This window comes from Dermacentor albipictus, chromosome 9 (genome assembly GCF_038994185.2).
Source record: "Dermacentor albipictus isolate Rhodes 1998 colony chromosome 9, USDA_Dalb.pri_finalv2, whole genome shotgun sequence".
Classification (NCBI taxonomy): Eukaryota; Metazoa; Arthropoda; class Arachnida; order Ixodida; family Ixodidae; genus Dermacentor; species Dermacentor albipictus.
Genome location: NC_091829.1, coordinates 88,169,578 through 88,192,252, shown reverse-complemented (window position 1 = coordinate 88,192,252; position 22,675 = coordinate 88,169,578). Strand labels below are relative to the sequence as shown.

General features: G+C 47.3%; 1 protein-coding gene across 16 annotated transcripts in view; it reads right to left on the bottom strand.

Annotated features, from left to right (window-relative positions):
• Ssdp (Sequence-specific single-stranded DNA-binding protein) overlaps positions 1-22,675 on the bottom strand; it is a 102,477-nt gene that overhangs the window by 59,036 nt on the left and 20,766 nt on the right. For all 16 annotated transcript variants that reach the window (XM_065440786.2, XM_065440780.1, XM_065440777.1 and 13 more), the window contains exons 3-4: positions 18,101-18,162; positions 3,062-3,146 (exon numbers count right to left, since the gene is read on the bottom strand). In XM_065440786.2, coding sequence (XP_065296858.1) covers positions 3,062-3,146; positions 18,101-18,162 — 147 coding nt within the window. The remainder of the gene's footprint in view (positions 1-3,061; positions 3,147-18,100; positions 18,163-22,675) is intronic.

Here is a 22,675-nt window from a genome sequence, read left to right as displayed (position 1 = left end):
CATTTTTCGAAATATCGCGCCGAGACTCGCAGTGCTGATGCACGAGTGTGACGTCACGGATTTGGAAGTATTTCATCGTGTTTGGCGCTTTGTGGCTGCGTGAATGTTGTCGGAACTTGCTAGCTTCGTTTTCAGACTCTGTACACTGTAGTCCATCTTTACTACTAAAATTATACTAGGCCCGAATGGACATAGAATTAATGAATTTTTCTTAATATTCCAAATACACCGCAAAAATACACACAAAGACACAAAAGACGCGGACAAGCGTCTTTCGTATCTTTATGTGTATTTTCTTCCGCTGTATTTGGGACTTAAAATGTTTGACCAACTAGCCCAACAGACGGTCCTTCTGAAGAATTCATGACGTCACAGCAAACTAGTGCGGGTACTTCCAAGGCGGCGTCGACACCCTTATTTCGGTTTCGCGCTTTTTATGGCTGAGCTTTTCGTGGTGCGAGTGGATTTTCTTTTTTCGTTTTTTATTTACATTGTAGAAGGCTAATTTGCTTACAGCTCAAAATAATTTTTCTTCGCAGTGTTCCACTAAAGCCTTCAGTTACGAGCTTAGTTAACAGCAATGAAATTTCCCTTACATTTTTAAAAAGGCTTGCGCCCGTTGAGGTACATGTCCCACAACAACAACCGTCATCTTGCCCACATTTTCCTTCAACGCTGCGCTCCCGTTACATCCAGGTCACCAACGGCGTGCGCGTTATCAGCGTGACACAGCACTCTTGGCAAGAAAGTAGCGAGCGCAGAGGAAACGATAGCAACGCAGATGACGATTATCGTTGTCGGCCAAGATAAGCCCCAAAGGATGCAAACTTTGGAAAGCTGTATGGTTGGTAGTTACCTAAATTACTACTACAGACTACCTTCAAATGGTGCCTAAGACCACGCATGCATCTGGCGGTTAGAGGATATGACGCAAATCCCAGGCCATGGCATCGCAGAACCTTAGCGCGCGCGAGCGCCACATGCACTGTTTAATATCGGAGGTCGTGTAGGGAAGCTGGACTGGTTCTCAAAGTTTCGGATTGCGCGTCATTTACAGCGAGCGGTAAGTCTTGTAATCAAGAACGTCGATTTTTCAAGCGAAGCTTGTATTGGCTCGCAAGTGGCGTTGTCGTGGTCACGAAAAAAAAAATAACCCAGTTGCTCCCAGAGCAGAGAAGCTGCCGCAAAGGGCGGTTTGATGAGCTGACAGCTGCGCCGGCGTCGGTGCGTGAGTCATTAGCGAGGATTCCAGCTGCATAGGCGCGCGCTCACGCCACGCGCGCGACCAATCGGACCCGTTTTGCTTCCCCCGAGGGAAAGGGCGGGAAAGGGTACCGCGCGCGCTGCGCCGGCTTCGTTTCTGTTCTGTTCAGTCTCGGAAAACAGATAGGACGGCCCCGCGTTGTGCGTTCCCCCAGGGAGGGCAGTCTTCGACAAGTGGCGGCGAGAGGGCTGAAAGTGTGAAAGGGCTCGCCGTCGTCGCGCCAATCCAGTCGTTAGAGCCACCCGAGCCCAGGCAATCCGACAGTAAAAAAAGATACCGAGCAATTCGGCACCGTTACCTGCGCGTTACCTTACCGTGAAGGTAAGGTCACGCAGGACAAGCTTCGGTTATCGCCATATTCTGGTGGCGGAAGGGTTGGTAATTTTCCTTTTAGCTGGCTTTTCGTTGCGTATTCACTGGCATTTCAGGCGTAAAATCTTGCACGGAGGCTGCTCTTTATATACGATGTCAGAAACTAGGCTTTTCGTGTTTAAAATTTCGTTGTAGTTAATCTGGGCGCAAGAGGTTTGCGTGCGCTAAACCTTCGTGCACCGAAGAAACTGCGTCGACGCATGCGTAGTGCCCAAACTCGGCTTCTGGGCTATTGTGACGCAGTGCCACGAGATCGTTCAGAAACTTCCAAGCCCGCCATTTCTCAGCGGAGTTTTAGTTGGTATTATCCTTCAACGAATGCCAGCCTGCCGCAGATGTGAGCGGCAGTAGCGACGTCTCATGGCGCTTTGCTCAACCACGCGTCTTAGAAAACGTTTTTTTTTTAATGCAAGACGGTTGTCACCGCGAAAAAAGAGTTGCAGTTACTTTAGCTTACGCTAAAGAGGACGAATGCGAAAGCCTACGCACTCACGAGACGTTCGCCACATTAGTTGACATTTTCATTTGAATGCGTTGTTACTTCCTATTGCTTGTTTTCGCCCACAAAACGTCGTAGGTTCACCTCTCACCATAGATGGTGGGTTCGAGAGCCTTAACTCTACCTTATTAACTGTTCCTTCACTATAACTTAGCCTTAACACCACAGGTCGTGCTGACGCTTCTTCGCCTCGGCTTCACGCTTTCTTACGAAGAAATGGCCTGATTCGCCCTAATTAACATTAATGGCCGCGAATTCGACTCCCATCAATCGGATTTTTTCGAACCCCTCAAGGCTTAACAAAAAAAGTTTCATGTTAAAGATTACGCCACAGCCGACGCTTTATACGCCAGCAACCAGGTAGAGTGCGGCTCGTCACTGCAGCTGCCTCCCGAGTGGTGAAACTGTACGACACAAGCCGGCGCCACAACACTAAGAATTTTAGCGCTCTTACGGGTGTATAACGGGTGCTTGGCTTGTCTCGTGGCTAACACGTCACCTTTTTACGTGGTAACTAGTCGTTGACGGAAACGAACTTAAGCTTTCTGTGGCCTTTCGTGCCAAGTGAAATTATACCTGCGACAGACGGCGCGAAAACTGCGTGAAGTAAATAGCTATTGCCGTCAAACTCTCGCGTCACGCTGCACACCAGGCGGTAAGAATTCATAGTTTTCAACTACCACTTCTCTCATCGCAGCTGTAGCTTTGAGTCCGCCGCGGTATAAAATAAAACATTTTTTTACAACTTTAAAAGAGTAAGGGCGGTGTTAGCCACGACACAAACCAGCATCCGTAAGGGCGTAAAAAACTTCTTTGGGACTTGATCTTTTCCGCGAACTTGCATGACTACGAGTCGAAAATTACTACGACTAACTTGGGAAGCGTAACGCTTAGAAATACGCGGGCACCCGCAGAGAGGTACTCACATAGTCGTGGAAGGCCTTGGCTTCGCTTGAGTGCTCGCACGTGTCCCTCCGCTCAGGCGCCGCGCAGTACAGGTCCCAAAACACGCTGCGGAAGGGGGAGAAGGCAGTGCGTCATTACAAAGCCTGCTGCTCTCTCAGCAGGCACAGACACACACACACACAACCCTCGCCAAAAGTCACTGCAGGCAATAAACGGGTTCATTTTTCATGCGGTATGCGTTATCCTGTACTGTGTGCTTGCGCCGAGTTTCTTACGACACTGCCTAGAGGCCAAGTGGCACCACCGACCAAGAGAACGTCACTCCAACAGCTCTTTGGTATCCAAGGAGCAGAACATTCGAATTTGCATCACATTCTTGCAAGGAACTTCGGCTGTAGGCATCAAACAGCGCAACAGGGAGTTCTGTAGTTTTTCCGCAAATCAATATCGAAAGGTCAACGGGTCTTTCCCTCTGAAACAAACAGCGTGCAAAACTGACTAAAATGAGAGAACCTCAAGTTCCCACCCGCGACACCAGCGCCGATTGCTGCCCTAGCGGACAAACTACAAGGTCGCCGGTCGCTTCCTTTCTCCGTTTGCGTTGGAGCGCGCACGTGCTACCGGCGTTTGTGTTAGCACTTCGGCAAGCGTGACCTCGCCATCCCGGGAAGCTTGGCACTCAGTATTTTTGTGTCGCTCAGTGACAACAGCCTCGAAAACAAGAAACACGGAAACCACCAGCCCGTGAAACTGCTCATTTCAGGAGAAAGTCACGCATCAGACCGGCGCCGCACTGTACGCAATTTAAATCGCGCATTTTTCTACTCGCGTGCTTTCTTTTGATGTGTGTCACGTGATAAATCGAGTGGCTCCTTACGCACACAGCGATAAAGTTCGGTGAGCTTCGTACGTACGGGCGCGTCCACTCAACGCTGGCTCAACTCGGGAAGAAGCGAGCTACAGGACCAGCTGATGAGAAACAGTGTCGTGGTTAATTAAGTGGGCAGTGCGCAAATGCAGTAAAAGCAACAGAATGCTTTAGCAGCAATTTAGGGGGGAAATACGAGTATTCCCCGGAAATGATATCTGTGGTCTGCGAATCTCTGAGGCGACGCCACCGCAAAGAACTTTTTAACATTGGAGCGCTTCTTAATAGAGGCCCAGCAGCGTCGACTAGCCGAGGTTTTGAGGTTTATGCGCAAGAGAAAAGATAAATAAAATATGCAGAGATCATCGCCGATAACAGTCCACTGAATTATTTGCGAAAATCATTGGCGCGGCATTTTTCGCTCCTCGGCGGTCACGCCGTTGATGCCGGGTCTCTGGTGACGTTTCCAAGACTTCTGTTCCATTTCCTGCAGCAGTCATGCCACGGCGTCACGTCAGCGCCTCTCCGACCAACCAGCGAGGTCCGTAGAAACCGGCGCTTCTCCCTCTCTTCCAACCGACCTACTTTGTCAACTGGCTGCGCCTCCGTGGCAGGCTTTCTGTTCTCCTCCCTACGACGCTACCCTCTCATTAGACTTTTAGCGTGTCCGGTATTCGGGCAAGCGCGGGCGGTTTTCCGGTTTAGCGGGGGCGTCAAGGTGAGCGGCCAGATTGGTGGCGCAAAGCTCAACCACAAACACAGAGCTAATTACTACATTCTGCTTAGCTGCTGGCGTAAATTTTCGACAGTGGCGTAATCGTGTTCACAATTACGCCGCTGCCAAAAATTTGCACGAGTGGCGAAGCAGGATATGGTGAGTTACTGCAGTTTTAGCTATGCGTTTGTCTGGTTGAGCTCTACAACGCCAGGCGGCTTCACCACTCACGTTTACGCCCCGGCCATCAGGTAATCCGCCCAAACCGCTCCCGTTTACCGAAATAGCGTACAAGCTAAAGGTCTCTATTAACACGATCGGCGGATAAAGTCCGGCCGCCTACTGCGGAACGGCGGAGGGAGCCAAAGATAGAAAACAGGATGCCGGGGATCATGACGTACGCGTCACGTGCGCCGTCGCCTCCAATGAGAAAGCAGGGCAGGAATATTGCTTCCGGACGCTGGGCGACGCGACGGGGAGAGAGATTCTGCAGCGAGGGGAGTAACTCAACTTGACTTCTCGCAACATGGCCTCAACATTTCTTTTGCGTCTGTATCGCTTGCTATTAAAGCCATTCTTAAAATTCTTGCGGTAAAACATTCCCTGGACGGCACTTTGCAACAACCCCAGGGTATAAACAAGATTTCCAATGGGCCTCAGAGCAATATGTTTGCTTATAGTACACGTCCAAAGCGATCCGCAAAGTACAACTAATAGCACTGCCCTCTCGAGCGGCCCATATTTTCGACAGACGGATACTTACAGCGTCAGTGAGGTCGGCCTATTGCCATCCCATTAAAATAGTATTTCCTAAATGCAACCTCCAAATAAGGTGCTATTCCAAGTTACGATATTGCTGCATCCGCGCATTTCGTACAGACTGATTGTGGCTGCTGGCTGTAGTGTCTTTGTCTGTGGAACCATGGAACCAACTCCCGTTGTGGATTATTTTACGAACTAATTATTTTTTATTATTTTAGAATTATTTTTACGAACGGTTTCTTGCCAATGAACAACTTATGTTCGAACACGAGGCTAACCGTGTACCGAGAAATGTGGCGCGAGACGCCCAGCGCGCTCTTTCTGTGGGCGTGCGCTCGATCCTATGTAACAAATGGCCTCCGAAACTGAACACACCAACAATTTCGGAGGCCATGTGTCACTGAATGGGCACCGCAGTTTAAAAAAACGAATCTCCCCAAGAAAGGGTTATCAATTAGGATTTCATATATGAAATATGATCCGCTCCGGATTACCTTCGGAAGGTTTGAGCTTTGTGTTAATAATTTCCTACGTTTCTGAAAGTTTTGGCAGTATTCTTTCAAAGGGACTGACAACTGGTCAGAATGTCTTGTTGTGAGACGTTGATGCAAATGAAACGACCTTTATTTATAGCGATAGAACCCAGCAGGCTGTTCGCGATTTAAGTAGGAATTATAATTTTAAATTGGCAAAGAAGGTCTAAAAAACCAGTAAGTGGCGAGTCCTGGCGGTGAAATATCGGTACTTCGGATGTGTTCTATGAGAGCACTGTACGTAAGTCGACTGTTAAGTACAGCGCAATTATTCCTTCATAACTGCACTTCGTATATTATTAGAGACTCGCTCTTTATTCTATGCTTCCGAAATCAAAAGCGCACGCATGGCTACGGCAACACGCTGAGCTCCGTATCACGTGTAAAGGCGTCGTTTCGTTTTCGATCTGATTGGTTTCGTTTTGACTGGTTAAATACCAAAGCAGTTGAACAGGAAACCACGAAAACACGTAGCTATTATCGCAGAAACGCTTTAACGATTCGGAAAACATGAATCGCGGGAACATCGACTTGACCAAAAAAAAAAATAATACTTTCTCACAGCTACGGCCACACTTACCTGCATCGCACTAATGCCGGCATATAATTGCTATCGCGCTCACCTATCACCATTTTCAGCATGCTTACACGAACGACTACATCCTCGCTGCAGATTCAAAAATTAAGATAAACTTGCTACGGTGTTTTCCGCGTTACCACTTCATGATTACACACTCTAACCGGTAAGTTTTCCATTGCACTAAAAAAATGGGTACCATGAAAATTCGTTGTAAGTTTTTGTATTTTTTTTGCATCTGTTAGCGAGGCTCCTGTGAACTTGCGAGCCAAATATTGCACTACATGCAGCAGGGAGCTTATAATCTCGTGTCCAAAAGCATTAAAAGATCGCTTGCTCTCGCCTCCACGATGTCGTCAGGCAGCGCCATCGCAAGCTGCGATGCCAACCAACAGCTATTGGCTGATTTCGTGGGTCGCTTGAACATTCTCAGTAATGCTATTACTAATTACGAGTTAAATCAATGAAAAACCTGTATACGTCTGCGAAATCGAAAAAAAAAAAGCAGCCGTTTCATCTTTGCCCTGGCGTTCTACACACGACAGCTGCGCTATGGTTGCGCCGTAGCTGCGTCTGACGTGCGTGGCCTCCGAGATGGCAGCGGCGTGCTGCGTGACGTACAGTCGACCAAAAAAGTTTACGGACCACGGGGTCTCAGAAAATGCTAAATATACGAGCAGCCTTTAAAAGTAGCCAGTAAAACCGTACATCACAATGTTGTTCGCATATACCAGTAAAGGCTGGAAACGGGAATACCAGGCTGCATTTGGAGGCTGCGGAGATATTCCGCTTTTTGTCAGGTCTCTTGGTCCGTAAACTTTTTTGGTCGACTGTACATACCGCGGCCGCCACGGTACAGTAGGTCTATTCGATTCAGCCAAGTTTCTCTGCACCTTCTGCACCTATTCACGGTGCACTGCACCTAGACCCTCGATTACCCGAGGTGCAGCAGTGCACCCAGCACCCCCGTGCTCGATTGAACTGGGTGCAAGGCAAGGTGCCGCCGCGGTGCACTGCACCCTTGAACCGTGCAGCGGGTGGGTGCAGCCCGGCACCCCCTGCACCTTTTCGTTTGTGGTGCCGTGCGCCTTTTTCTGAATCGAACAAACCTAGTGTACTCGGTGGCCACGGTGTGCCGCGACGAGTCCTCTCGCCCCCGAGACGCTCAACGTTTGGGCGGGACCTTGCCTGCCCTCCTGCGCGGTTTAGGATGCCTGCCCCCTTGCCACCTCGCGTGTGTAGACTCAGCGCGCTAGTAGAGACGAACGGGGAGGGAGAGATAGAGAGAGAAGGCCACTCGTTGGTACGATAACTACGTCTAGCTCCGCTCATACATGAAAGATAAAAAAAATTTTTTTTTTGCGGCAGATTTTGTGAGGCGACGTACTTTCATTCTGAGTAGTGAGAGAAGTATTTCAGGGCCCATTTAACTATTTATCCCGTGCTGCGAACGACTGCAATCACCTCTCTCTCTCTCTCTCCTTCTCTAATATTTTATCTTTCGCGCTCCTCCGCCACAGAATGTAGGGAGGAGCGCCACAAATGTAGCAAACCACATTTCTGTTATATTAGTCCCATTGCCCTTCTCCTTTCTTTCCCGTCTCCCCGTATCTCTGAATGCCCCCAATTCCCCAAAACAAGCTTAAATTAGCACACGAAAAAAAAATAATAAACGAGAGGTCAAGACCGTACGTGAAAAGCACACGAAAACAGGACACCAAGCACGGCTGCTGCTTTTTCAGAAACTTGATTACACGTGGCTCCATCGCTTGCGCAAAGGCGGCTTTGCGAGCCCACCGACGCCAATCGATTATCGCCGAATAATTAAAGCTAATCCCTTTTCTGCTCAGAGCTAAGGGTCGTGCGCCGACACATGCGCCCTCACGGTGCAACGTTAACGCGTAGCACAAGCTTCGACCTCCCCGTTTCTTCGATTGCACGACTTACGCACATCCGTCCGCTCAAAAATTGAGCTCGCACTCGCATATCGTAGAGAGCGCGAGATGTCCCAGCGCCCGCTGCAGGCCACAGTGGCATCGGAATTCACCCAGCCCGTCGTTAAAGGGACACTAAAAAATGATTTCTTCTGCATCAGTAAATTACCGTTCTAGAACACCAAAAACACCACTCTTACAACGATAAGACGTTTGGTAAGCCAGAAAAAGCGCAAGAACGAAATACGGGTGGCGACGCCTACCTAAGTTCCCGCACCTGGGGGCTGTGACGTTTTGGATTTTGATGGCATCTTCTAGGGCCTACTAATTAGATATAGCGGTACAGATTGACTGCATTGTGTTCTAAACGAACCAAATATTAAACATGGCAAGTTTCGGGAACTTTTATTCAGCCAACGCGGCCCAAATGCGAAAACATACTTTGGAATCCCTGACGTCACGCTGACGTACCGGCGCTGGGATTTCGGCGCGAATTTCAAATACTGAAACTTGCACTTTCATTTTCTCATCTAATAACCAAACAATTTTTTTTAAATGACTGGCTGCAGGGTCCTCAAACAATGCTTCATTCGTCTAAACTAATTTATTGTTTCGCTTTAGTGTCCCTTTAAACACCACCCCGTTTGACCAACGCAAATGCAAATTATACTCAACCGACTAGCCCACTGCCGTATTCCCCGGAAAACAAAGGCACCTGAGCCAAGAATGATCGCTCCCAAAGTGCAAGCAAGCTAGCAAAGCCAAACACGAGGGTACGTAGATCTCTCACGCAGGCAGGTCACGCCTTTTTTTTTTCTTTTCCACGCGTATCGAAGGCGAGAAGCGAAGGCGTCGACGGAGGTCGTCAGCGCATGCGCACTGCGTGTGCCCGTTTCGTCTGCCAGCAGCCGCGCATGTACCACCGCTCATGCCTGGCCGCCGAAAAAAGCGGCGCCAACGCAAACCAGAGAACAATTACGGGGCAAAACAAAAACGAAAGAGGGTCGCCAGAATGTAAGGAAAACTGGGGACGCCCGTTCCGCGAAAACCATCACGTCGTAACTAGACCAGGACGAAGGAGCAACGCCGGGTTACGTTTGTCACCGTAGCGTGCATCACACACAAAAAAAAGACAAAAAATGCGCGGCGGCGCGCAGAAAGCAGCAGGGTGATTGGTCTTTCATTATTATAATATTTTTTTGCCAGTGAAACTTGAATCGGATGGAATCTTCGTCACAAACAGAAGCCCTATTCGGCTATAAGGACACTGGGAAAGGCAGTTATCTGCATTCGCATTTTTCCAATTACTCGCGATTCATCAGCATAAAATTGCTCAATCGACGATTTAATCCGCTCGGGACATACAGCCGCGGTTGGTCTTAGCCCCGGCAACGCATATACATATACAGCGGTTCAAATTTAAGAAACACGGTCTCTAAGGAACGAACGTAGAACGCTTCGGTAGAAAGAAGCATTTACACAGCACATTCGCACACCCCGACCAGATATATATCCAGTGCCTTCCGCAGCACCAAGAGATGCGCTTAAAGGGACCGACAACAGCTCGGAATGTTTTGAGATTATGGCGACGATGGAAATGATAGAAACGACCACAATTTTGCCCCTTAAATAAGGAATTATTCTGAAATTGGCAGTGAAACGAAATAATGACGGGGGCGACATTCCGCGGAGGAACGTGCCACCATGCTTGAGCAGCCGTGTCCATTTCGAAGTAACTCTACAGGCATCAGTTGATTTCCAATGCTATATCTATAAAGCGAAAATTATGTTCATTTCCTCTTATTGTGCATAAAGCCCACTGGTACTTCGCGCTCTTAATTTTCGTTCACAAGCTAGTACTCCCGTTCGCTCACGCCCACTTGCACTCAACGATGCTCACCCGCCATTCACACTTGCACTCCCGTTCACTGATGCCCACTTGCATTCAACGGTATTCATCCGCGTTCACACTCGCACTTCACGTTCACTGACGCCCACTTGCACTAAATGGTATTCGTTTGCGTTCACCTAGCACTCTCGTTCACTCACGCCCACTAGCACGTAACGGTCTTCATCGGTGTTTACACTCTACCGGTCGCGTTCACTCACGCCCACTTGCTTTCAACGGTATTCATCCACGTTTACTCTAGCACGTTACTCATGCCTGCTTGCACTCAACGGTATTCGCATTCAACTAGCACTCACGTTCACTCACGCCCGCTCGCACTCAACGGTATTTATCCGCGTTCACACTCTAGCACTCACCTTCCTGACGACCACTTGCACTCAACGGTTTTCATTCGCGTTCAACTAGCACTCACGTTCTCACGCCCGCTCGCACTCAACGGTACTTATCCGCGTTCACACTCTAGCACTCACGTTCCTGACGACCACTTGCACTCAACGGTTTTCATTCGCGTTCAACTAGCACTCACGTTCACTCACGCCCGCTCGCACTCAACGGTATTTATCCGCGTTCACACTCTAGCACTCACGTTCCTGACGACCACTTGCACTCAACGGTTTTCATTCGCGTTCAACTAGCACTCACGTTCACTCACGCCCGCTCGCACTCAACGGTATTTATCCGCGTTCACACTCTAGCACTCACGTTCCTGACGGCCACTTGCACTCAACGGTTTTCATTCGCGTTCAGCTAGCACTCACGTTCTCACGCCCGCTCGCACTCAACGGTATTTATCCGCGTTCACACTCTAGCACTCACGTTCCTGACGACCACTTGCACTCAACGGTTTTCATTCGCGTTCAACTAGCACTCACGTTCACTCACGCCCGCTCGCACTCAACGGTATTTATCCGCGTTCACACTCTAGCACTCACGTTCCTGACGGCCACTTGCACTCAACGGTTTTCATTCGCGTTCAACTAGCACTCACGTTCACTCACGCCCGCTCGCACTCAACGGTATTTATCCGCGTTCACTCTAGCACTCACGTTCCTGACGGCCACTTGCACTCAACGGTTTTCATTCGCGTTCAACTAGCACTCACGTTCACTCACGCCCGCTCGTACTCAACGGTATTTATCCGCGTTCACACTCTAGCACTCACGTTCCTGACGGCCACTTGCACTCAACGGTTTTCATTCGCGTTCAACTAGCACTCGCGTTCAACTAGCACTCACGTTCACTCACGCCCGCTCGCACTCAACGGTATTTATCCGCGTTCACACTCTAGCACTCACGTTCCTGACGGCCACTTGCACTCAACGGTTTTCATTCGCGTTCAACTAGCACTCTCGTTCACTCACGCCCACTAGCACGTAACGGTCTTCATCGGTGTTTACACTCTACCGGTCGCGTTCACTCACGCCCACTTGCTTTCAACGGTATTCATCCACGTTTACTCTAGCACGTTACTCATGCCCGCTTGCACTCAACGGTATTCGCATTCAACTAGCACTCACGTTCACTCACGCCCGCTCGCACTCAACGGTATTTATCCGCGTTCACACTCTAGCACTCACGTTCCTGGCGACCACTTGCACTCAACGGTTTTCATTCGCGTTCAACTAGCACTCACGTTCACTCACGCCCACTAGCACGTAACGGTCTTCATCGGTGTTTACACTCTACCGGTCGCGTTCACTCACGCCCACTTGCTTTCAACGGTATTCATCCACGTTTACTCTAGCACGTTACTCATGCCCGCTTGCACTCAACGGTATTCGCATTCAACTAGCACTCACGTTCACTCACGCCCGCTCGCGCTCAACGGTATTTATCCGCGTTCACACTCTAGCACTCACGTTCCTGACGGCCACTTGCACTCAACGGTTTTCATTCGCGTTCAACTAGCACTCTCGTTCACTCACGCCCACTAGCACGTAACGGTCTTCATCGGTGTTTACACTCTACCGGTCGCGTTCACTCACGCCCACTTGCTTTCAACGGTATTCATCCACGTTTACTCTAGCACGTTACTCATGCCCGCTTGCACTCAACGGTATTCGCATTCAACTAGCACTCACGTTCACTCACGCCCGCTCGCACTCAACGGTATTTATCCGCGTTCACACTCTAGCACTCACGTTCCTGGCGACCACTTGCACTCAACGGTTTTCATTCGCGTTCAACTAGCACTCACGTTCACTCACGCCCACTAGCACGTAACGGTCTTCATCGGTGTTTACACTCTACCGGTCGCGTTCACTCACGCCCACTTGCTTTCAACGGTATTCATCCACGTTTACTCTAGCACGTTACTCATGCCCGCTTGCACTCAACGGTATTCGCATTCAACTAGCACTCACGTTCACTCACGCCCGCTCGCACTCAACGGTATTTATCCGCGTTCACTCTAGCACTCACGTTCCTGACGGCCACTTGCACTCAACGGTTTTCATTCGCGTTCAACTAGCACTCTCGTTCACTCACGCCCACTAGCACGTAACGGTCTTCATCGGTGTTTACACTCTACCGGTCGCGTTCACTCACGCCCACTTGCTTTCAACGGTATTTATCCGCGTTCACACTCTAGCACTCACGTTCCTGACGGCCACTTGCACTCAACGGTTTTCATTCGCGTTCAACTAGCACTCACGTTCACTCACGCCCGCTCGCACTCAACGGTATTTATCCGCGTTCACTCTAGCACTCACGTTCCTGACGGCCACTTGCACTCAACGGTTTTCATTCGCGTTCAACTAGCACTCACGTTCACTCACGCCCGCTCGCACTCAACGGTATTTATCCGCGTTCACACTCTAGCACTCACGTTCCTGACGGCCACTTGCACTCAACGGTTTTCATTCGCGTTCAACTAGCACTCGCGTTCAACTAGCACTCACGTTCACTCACGCCCGCTCGCACTCAACGGTATTTATCCGCGTTCACACTCTAGCACTCACGTTCCTGACGGCCACTTGCACTCAACGGTTTTCATTCGCGTTCAACTAGCACTCTCGTTCACTCACGCCCACTAGCACGTAACGGTCTTCATCGGTGTTTACACTCTACCGGTCGCGTTCACTCACGCCCACTTGCTTTCAACGGTATTCATCCACGTTTACTCTAGCACGTTACCCATGCCCGCTTGCACTCAACGGTATTCGCATTCAACTAGCACTCACGTTCACTCACGCCCGCTCGCACTCAACGGTATTTATCCGCGTTCACACTCTAGCACTCACGTTCCTGACGACCACTTGCACTCAACGGTTTTCGTTCGCGTTCAACTAGCACTCTCGTTCACTCACGCCCACTAGCACGTAACGGTCTTCATCGGTGTTTACTCTACCGGTCGCGTTCACTCACGCCCACTTGCTTTCAACGGTATTCATCCACGTTTACTCTAGCACGTTACTCATGCCCGCTTGCACTCAACGGTATTCGCATTCAACTAGCACTCACGTTCACTCACGCCCGCTCGCACTCAACGGTATTTATCCGCGTTCACACTCTAGCACTCACGTTCCTGACGACCACTTGCACTCAACGGTTTTCATTCGCGTTCAACTAGCACTCACGTTCACTCACGCCCGCTCGCACTCAACGGTATTTATCCGCGTTCACACTCTAGCACTCACGTTCCCGACGACCACTTGCACTCAACGGTTTTCATTCGCGTTCAAGTAGCACTCACGTTCACTCACGCCCGCTCGCACTCAACGGTATTCATCCGCGTTCACACTCTAGCACTCACGTTCTCTGATGCCCACTTGCAGTCAACGGTATTCGTTCCCGTTCAACTAGCACTCGTATTCACTCACGCCCACTTGCATTCAATGGTCTTCATCCGCGGTCACACTCTGGCACTCACGTTCACTGAGGCCCGCTCGTACTGAACGGTCTTCAGCCGCGTCCACATGGACACGTTCGCTCACACCCACATGCACTCAACGGTATTCATCTGCGTTCACAATTGAACTGACGCCTACTTGCACTCAATGTTATTCATGTATGTTGAACTTTCACTCATGCCCACTTGTAATCAATCCGCGTTCACACTCTAGAACTAAAGCCCCTTCGCACTTAATGGTCTCAATTTTCGTTCACAAGCTTGCACTCCTGGCCACTTATTCCCACTCGCTTTACCATTCACTCATGCCTACTTGCACTCAATGGTATTCATCCGCGTTCAACTAGCACTCACGTTCACTCACGCCCACTCGCACTCAATGGTCTTCCGCGTTAACACTCCAGCACTCGCATTCTCTGATGGCCACTTGCATATAACGGTTATTCATCCGCGTCCACGCTCTAGCACTCACGTTCACTCGCCCTCAACTGTCTTCATTCGCGTTCAGATATTAGCACTCACATTCACAATCCAACACAGGCACTGACATCCTCACTCATGCCTTCTCGCACTCAACGGTATTCATACGCGTTCATGCTAACATTCACACCCACTCGCTCTCAACGCTATTCGCTTTCACAAACTAGCACTAAGATTCACTCGCACTTAACGATCTTTGGCGTCTGCATACTAGTACTCACGTTCCTTCATGCCTCCTCGCCTTCAGCTGTCTTCATCCACATTCACTCTAGCACTCACGCCCGCTCGCTCTCAGTCATCTTCATTCGCGTTCACACACTAGCACTCATGTTCTCTCATGCCCACTCGTCCTCAACTGTTTTTATTCGCGTTAACACACTAGCACTCACATTCACTCAAGCCCGCTTGCACTCAACGGCATTTATCAGCGTTCCCACTTGAACTCAGGCACTGACATTCACACTCACGCCCTCTAGCACTCAACGGCATTCATCCATGTTCCCACACTAGCGCTAGAGTTTTAGTGCGTCTGGTACTTCAGTAAACGTGGGTGAGCAAGGCATTTTGCCAGATGGGCAGAAGCGCATACGTGAGCAGCCTGCACGGTGCTTTTCACCGAGTCAGTGGAGCCATGGGAGGCGCAGCATGGAGTTACTGTATGTGCTCCGAACTGGAGCAGAGAGCTGCGCAAGGATCAGTCATCTTAACCAAGCTCATTGCGGCATGAATGATCATGGTCGACCAGCACTACCCCCTAGGTCTACCCGCTTTATCTGGGACAATCGTGGAACACAATATTACAAACTTGCACAAATGAGCTATGGTCAATGTTATTTGTGCACCACTTGGAACGAGGACAGGGGAACGACAGACTACCCAAACCAGTAACCTCGTGAGCTAGGGTAGCTCAATTTCTTCCTAAGGAATAGAAATGTCCTCTTGCATACACCGATACGTTGCCTAACACTGGATTGTTCACTGCACACAGCCTGGGGCCACCATCTGTCAAAACACATGCTAACTAGCAACCCTGACCATGTGAAACACAAAAGGAAGTGTTTATCGTGTGAATGCTCCACTAGAAAAAAGAGAAACAAGCTAATTTCAGAAGCAGTCGATCTGGACATTGGTCATCAAAGAAAATGACACTGTGGTGACGTGATGGCGCTGCCATCGCCAACTTTGTTTATATGTGCCATAGTGTGGGCTTTTCCGCATTGCATGGTTGCTTTTGAACTCACATGACTACATTTGACAAATGGAGGTGCAAGCAGCAAGTGCTCATATACAGTAACTCTAATGAAGCAAAGCTGGTAGAGACTAGGGATGCAAATTTTCGAGAAGTTTTGTACGGGAGGTAAGGAAACATTTCTTTTTCAAGGAATTTTCGGAAACATCGAGAAAAATTGAACCTGCAGTAAAAAAGCATTTTATTATTCCAGCAACGAACATAATTACCCCTAAATACATGTAATAATTAGGCAGAGAACTTGAAAGCAATGGTATTAATGCCTTGTTCTCATCTTATGAACATTGCTAATATGATAACTGAGAAAATGTCAGCCAGTGTAAGAGTATCTGTTACTGGACCCGCTGTCATTAGAATCAGTCATGTATGCTTCCACATTCAAATTTTATTGCATTAGATGAGTTTTTGAACACATTCACTCGCGAGTTTGTTGCGAAGCTTAATTATGAACATTCTTACACAAAGACCGGTTTTGTTCACAAACGGCAGATGGCAAAGGCATCTGCAGCAGCCTAGAAACTGTAGGCAGCTGATAGTGCAATGCCTTGCCACCAGGTTGATGGTTCCAAGTGCTTCGCGAAGTCTCAGACACCCGTCCAGAACTCACAACCAGACGGCACTCTGTATTCTGCTACATTTGAAAGCTCTGCTATGTTTTCAAAAACAAGCTGAAAGCATATAATGAAGAATGTGCTGCTATTTTCCGGTTGTCACTAGAAATGTATGGTACAGATAATGGCAGCTTTGCTGTATGAGGAAATTTTGATGTTTATTTTTTTTCATTTTTCTGTGCTGAAAAAAATTCACGCAGGAACTCCTCTGGTAGTTGTATGCATAAGCATTGTGCCACTTGCTAATCTCCATGCAGCTAGGTGTTATTATCAATGTTATAGAACTTATCCAGCCAGTATAAGCCCTTATCAACCTTCATCGGTTCTTCGCTTATGTTCAATAGCAAAGACAGGTTTAATTAAGATATAATTCATTACGGCCCTCAAATCCACAGCCATTGGTGTTAATTAAAGCAAAGTTAGTTAGCCACAGTTAATATAGAGCAAATAAGGCCCTCAAACCTTCATCCTTAGGTGTTAATTAAGGTTGATTGAGCGAAGGTGTTGGAAAATCACCCCTACATTTGCTGAGGGGGTATGCTATGCTTTACTGATGGTTCGGATGTTTGTTTTGAGCTTGTTCTTTATTGAAACGTATGCTGTTCTGTATTGTTTGGGAGATTTCAATGAATGTATGCACTGTTCACTTCACTTTGCTGAAAGCTTGTAGCCTGTGCCTTACGTGGCTATGAGCTACTGCTTAAGGAGGTATGAGACATTCATTGTCTTACATGACGGGCAAATTTCTCATTGGGTATGCGTAGAAATGCTTACACAGTTAAAACAAAAATAAAAGTTTTATCCCCCAATCTTCTTGGGTTTCTTCCCTGTCTTTACATCCCTAGTAAATGTGTTGCGATGTTTTGTCAAACTACTAATGCGTTTGAAACATTTTTGTGTTGCATGGGCGTTTTTGTTGCAAGAAAATCATAAAAGGACTTCCCATTAACAATTATATCACTACCAGCACTTTACACCAGCAGTAATATGTAAGATGTGGTAGGTCACCGCAATATCAACTATTTATTACCCGTGGTAGCGACCACAATATGTCAGCACTAGTGTTATTGCTGCAGTACACTTCTCCGGTAACCTGGCATTCAGAAAACACTAATACATTTACGGACAAGCAACAACTTGAGAGATTTAGCTTGTCCACAATCTTCTTGCCGTATATAGATTACTGGGTTACTGAAGCCGTTGACAGTAGAAGCAAAGCTGGTAGCGACGTGACCTTTTGTGAAGATTTGTCTAACAACAGCGCATTTGAAAAAGCTGTCACGTCAGTGTTATTTTAGAGGAAAATCATAAAAGTACTGCAAGGGACTTATTTCACTACTAACGGTTTACACCGGCAGTCAAGCAGAACATGCAAGTCACTTCAGTATTAGCTATGCATGCTCTATGGTTACTCTGCGTCATCAGATATTGCTACCAGCATTGTCGCTGCAATACATCTCTCCAGTAAACTGGTATTCCGAAAAAACTAATACAATTATGACAACCTAAAACTCTCTTATGACCATTCCATCGACGGGGCCTTAAAAGCAAAGCAAGTAGCAGGTACTTACCACCACCAGGAATGCAAAAACCCAGGAGGCTCTCCTAGCGTTATATTCTTCTCCCATCGAATCTGTAAAACAGCAACAAAAAAAAAGTGCACCAGTCAGCTTATGATGACGAAATGGCATGTTTGAGGTACATCAAAAGTTTTTTGGATTTCCAGAAAATTTCCGGGCATTGTCGTCACAGAGTTTATGCAACAGTACAAACCAGTGTAATGGTCACACACGCTGAAGTGTTAAAGCTAACATGGCACTAAAGTACAGTGCCTTGAGGGGTAACAGAAAAGTATAGGTGTGCAAAGATTCTCAATATTGAACAATGAATTGAACATATCCCTGTTCATTGCAAAATTGAATTATTGGTATTCAAAACACCGAATATTTGTCAATTTGTTTTCTAATAATCAGCACCACCAAGCAAACACTCGAAAAAGAAAAAGCTAAAATAGCGTAGAGTTCATTTTTCTTGTCCCATTTTTGGACTACTCAAACCTGCTGTGAGCTTAGTATTTGTCTCGGGGTGATGCTGCTGATTAATGCTTTTGTGACCTTGATGTTTATGTACCATCAAGCTGATATCATATGGTGAGGGTTTGGTTTATTCATTGAATTCTATTAGGAAGCCTTCTGGTGATCCATGCTTCTTGTAGTACTATGGTAGTACTCTCGATTCACTTGTGAAGTTTCCACTTTGTAAAACGTTTAGTTCAATTTAAAGGTTCTGTTAAACTTCCCTCCTTTCTTCACCATTAGCTTCGCCATTACCCCCTGCAGAGACCGTTTTATCGGCAAAGAGGAACGTAGCCTCAAACCAGCACGCTGCGCCGCTCTCCTCCTCGCACAGGTATGTGCAGATTCCATTTTCTCCCAGCAGCAGCTTGGAAAGGTAGTGGTTTAATTGCGAATTAGTGTGGATTCTAACGTGTTCTGTCTGGGATTTCTGCAGTGTCAGATGACTCAAGGTCGACGGGATACCACTCTGCTGTATTTGGCTGCAAAAATAACTTTCGGAAGCAAGCATGAAGTGCACCTTCAGCCGCGGCGACTTCGTGGAAACCACGGCTGCAATAGCAGAGAAGCGTCCACTTTGTATTGCCAGCATTAACAAAAAGGACTTGATACCATTGCGTGTATTTTCGGAAGGTTTAGTTCCCATTTAGAGCCCGTCAACAATCGGAATTCAACAGCCACGATCAAACTGGGATATGAAAGAAAGGTGCGTATTCGAGTCAGTCAACTATTGCAAATGGACGAAGTTAACTATTTCTTCGTGCAAGCATATTAAACTTTCGGTCCGAATGCGTTTCAAGATCATGCTTGGAAACTAACGTTCCGGTGGAAGCTGACCAAGGATGTATTATGGAAACAGTACGTGCCGACTAAAAAATGAAAGTGTGTTCTTTTCCACCCTGTACCCAAAGCCATGCCTACCGTTTGTCGGCCGGCCCCATTTCACATGGGCTCTCCCGTGCTACCGAATTTCGCCGGCAGGCTGTCAAAGCCACTCATCGCAGTCTCAATTACTGCAGAAAATAAAGTTGCTGTTGCAAAAAATAGTTCGTTTTCAGCTCTCTCAAGCAGGTGAGGTGCTCTTGCACGCACAGGCGCCATTTCAGACCTAAGAGTGCGCATAATTTTTCAACACGTCACATGCGACTGATTGGGTGCGGCATATCCGCAGCCATATACTATCGTAAGCTCATTTTATCCCTCTTAACAGCCCATTCAATCGAGTTCTTTATTTTGTAAAGCTTGATGCCCGGGTACCAGATAAACAATGTTTAGAAAATCATACCGCAAAAATTTTAGGAGTACGAAACCTAGCAAAACGAGTTTCCTCGGAGCTTCGCAGTTGCCTGGATGAGGATGTTCGCTAGTGCAGCACACCGCATGGCACATGGAGACACGTCCGATTGTTGTCACCTGAGTGATACCTTAACAGGTATATTCCCGATACATTCCATCATTAACTTATTACACATTTCACTGAAGCAGTGGTTTAGCATGTTTCATATTCATGTTTCAGTTCATATTTTTAAGTAAAGCATGTCGTTTCCCCCTTTTCTTTTCTTTTTTACATTTGCTATAACAAGCTTGATTAATTATGCACTAATTCATGCGCCATGCGCTTTTTATGTAACCATGTGCTTTTAAACTACGTACCATATTTCTTGTTATTTCCACATTGCTTAGTCCCCTCTTTTTTACTACTATTATTTGCACAAATTTGATTTACCATGTACTGTACTTTTTTTTCTGGTTGCGTATGCAATGTCGGGATTTTTCGCCCCTCCCCCCCTTACACTATGCCCAACGAGCCTGTAAGGTACTTCAAATATATAAGAGTTCAAAGCTAAACATTCAATCATACGTTACATGTATACATTACATATCGACAATGTTCAGACTCGACTCGCCTCCTATTTCGATCATGGGCAGAGCTGCAGGAGCGCCTCTGGGCCCCCCGCCGTTCGATATTGCGGCTATGTCGAAGCAAAAAGCTTAGTGACAACATGCTAAGAAGTTTCCCAATCCAAACAACTTGATACTCGTCATCAACAGCATGTTCGCCGTGCACCCGCCATCGCGATCCCACGTACCAGCATAGTACTGCATGATAGACGGCGCTGTGATCGCAAAATGGTGGCGCCCTCAATAAGACAGTCTATATATAGGCACCAATTTCCCCATTTCAAAGAAACAAGGCAAAAATTTCCAGCTCCTGCATTCTGTTTCCCACAACTACAAGATTCCCTAAAGATTTCAGGTCTTCCCTAATCGTAGACACCATGGCCAAGGCACTCTGCTTGTGGTTCCCAGAATACCAGGGGAAATTCTGAGAATCATCAGCACTATTCATTCATGCACCCGTTGAACATAAAATACTGTTATTGCATTTTTTGCACTTCTATTCACGTTTGGCAGAAAATGGTGAATATCCGCCTTACATCCACCTTTTCAAAAAAATGTCAGAAATGCATCACTGAATTCGCCAAGTTCCCCCGAATAACAAAAACAACATACAGGAACTACACATTAACCATATTATGACTGAAAAACAAATTGAATTTGTCCACAGTGCAGATCCTGGTCTCCACCCTGCCGAGTGCTTCGAGCACCATCACACAGTGCTAATGTATTGTTGAGAGTCTCAGGAATAAGTAAATTTTCTTAACTAAATTCCTTCAAGGGACACTGAAGGCAAATATTGAGTCAATGTGGACTGTTAACATACCATTTCAGAAACCTCGCAAGGCCTGTTTTGTGCCAAGAAAAGACTTTGTTGTAAAGAAAATTGCATCTGAAGGGCCCACATACCTTTAGCGCACTTCAAACCACTTGCCCCCGAGCGTGGGAGTGGTGAGATTACATACACCATCCCAACCCTTTACAGCTGTTTGTGAGCAAAACGGTCGGTGCTGGTTTTTTTTGTTTTTTTTTTTCGCAAAATGCAACCGCTCTTTGTAAAGTGGCAGGGACTGTTCAGGCATCTTGCGACATAACATGGACAAGTAAAATCTCTGCTACTTGCAGTTTCTAGTAGTTTCGCGAGCCTACAAAACCGGTGCAGCACTACACGATAACGAAACTACTGAAATGCAAAACCAAGCGCAACGCAGAGTCGAGCAAAAACGAAACCTTTCGACCGCCTGCGTCGTTGTCAGGAGCAACATCAATTATTTTTCTAAACATCAAATAGAACTGGAAAAAGAGCACTTTCGTCTGTCTTATAATGCAATAAAAAGATAATCACATTGCGAGAGGTTGAGTACTGGTGAAAGAAATAAAATGAGGAGTGCCTTTGTTATCGGGCTAGTATGTCACGGATGAGTCGCAAGTCGTGTCCTACCTTTACTTCAATTTCTCGATTACTAAAACTGTGTTTGTGATAGTACTTACACCTTAGGCTATCACTATAGCTTGACTTGCTATTTGCCTTTAGTGCCCCTTTAACATATGTTCACTTACCAGAGTGCTTTTTCTGTATGACGTCTAAATTGCTCCCGACTGGAACGACCACAAATTGGGTAATCCGAGTAAACCGAAATTCTCCCTAGAGTCAGTACAATTGTAACTTTCTTTGTCAAATGTAAAAAGTCTCATTCAAATCGGTTGAATGGTTGTCTCACAAAGGCATTTCTGCATTTTACATGTATTTTGAACATGGAAATCGGAATTGGCCCCAAGCTAAAGCTTCCCAATTCATAACTGAAAAGAACAACTTATAATAAAAGGCACATGTGCAGATACAGCAGGCCAAGGAAGCTCATTCCCTTCGGTAGCGTTCTATCTTCATTCATTGAAGCAACACAAGTATCCAGACACTGCCATTACTGTCACCTAGGCATGTTATCAGGAAGCTTCCATGCTTCCAGACGTGCACAGTTCGCAAAGCAACGCGGCATGTGCGCAGCAGCAGCAGTTGTTTGTTGCAAAGCGCTGCCACACAGCAAAGGCCACCTGCCCCACAGCTGGCCTGCGTATCAAATGTGACGCAGATGGCCTCAACACGGTACAATGGAATGCTGCTCCACACAGCTGTGGCATCTGCACATGCATTTACGACAGGCTTAAAACAGC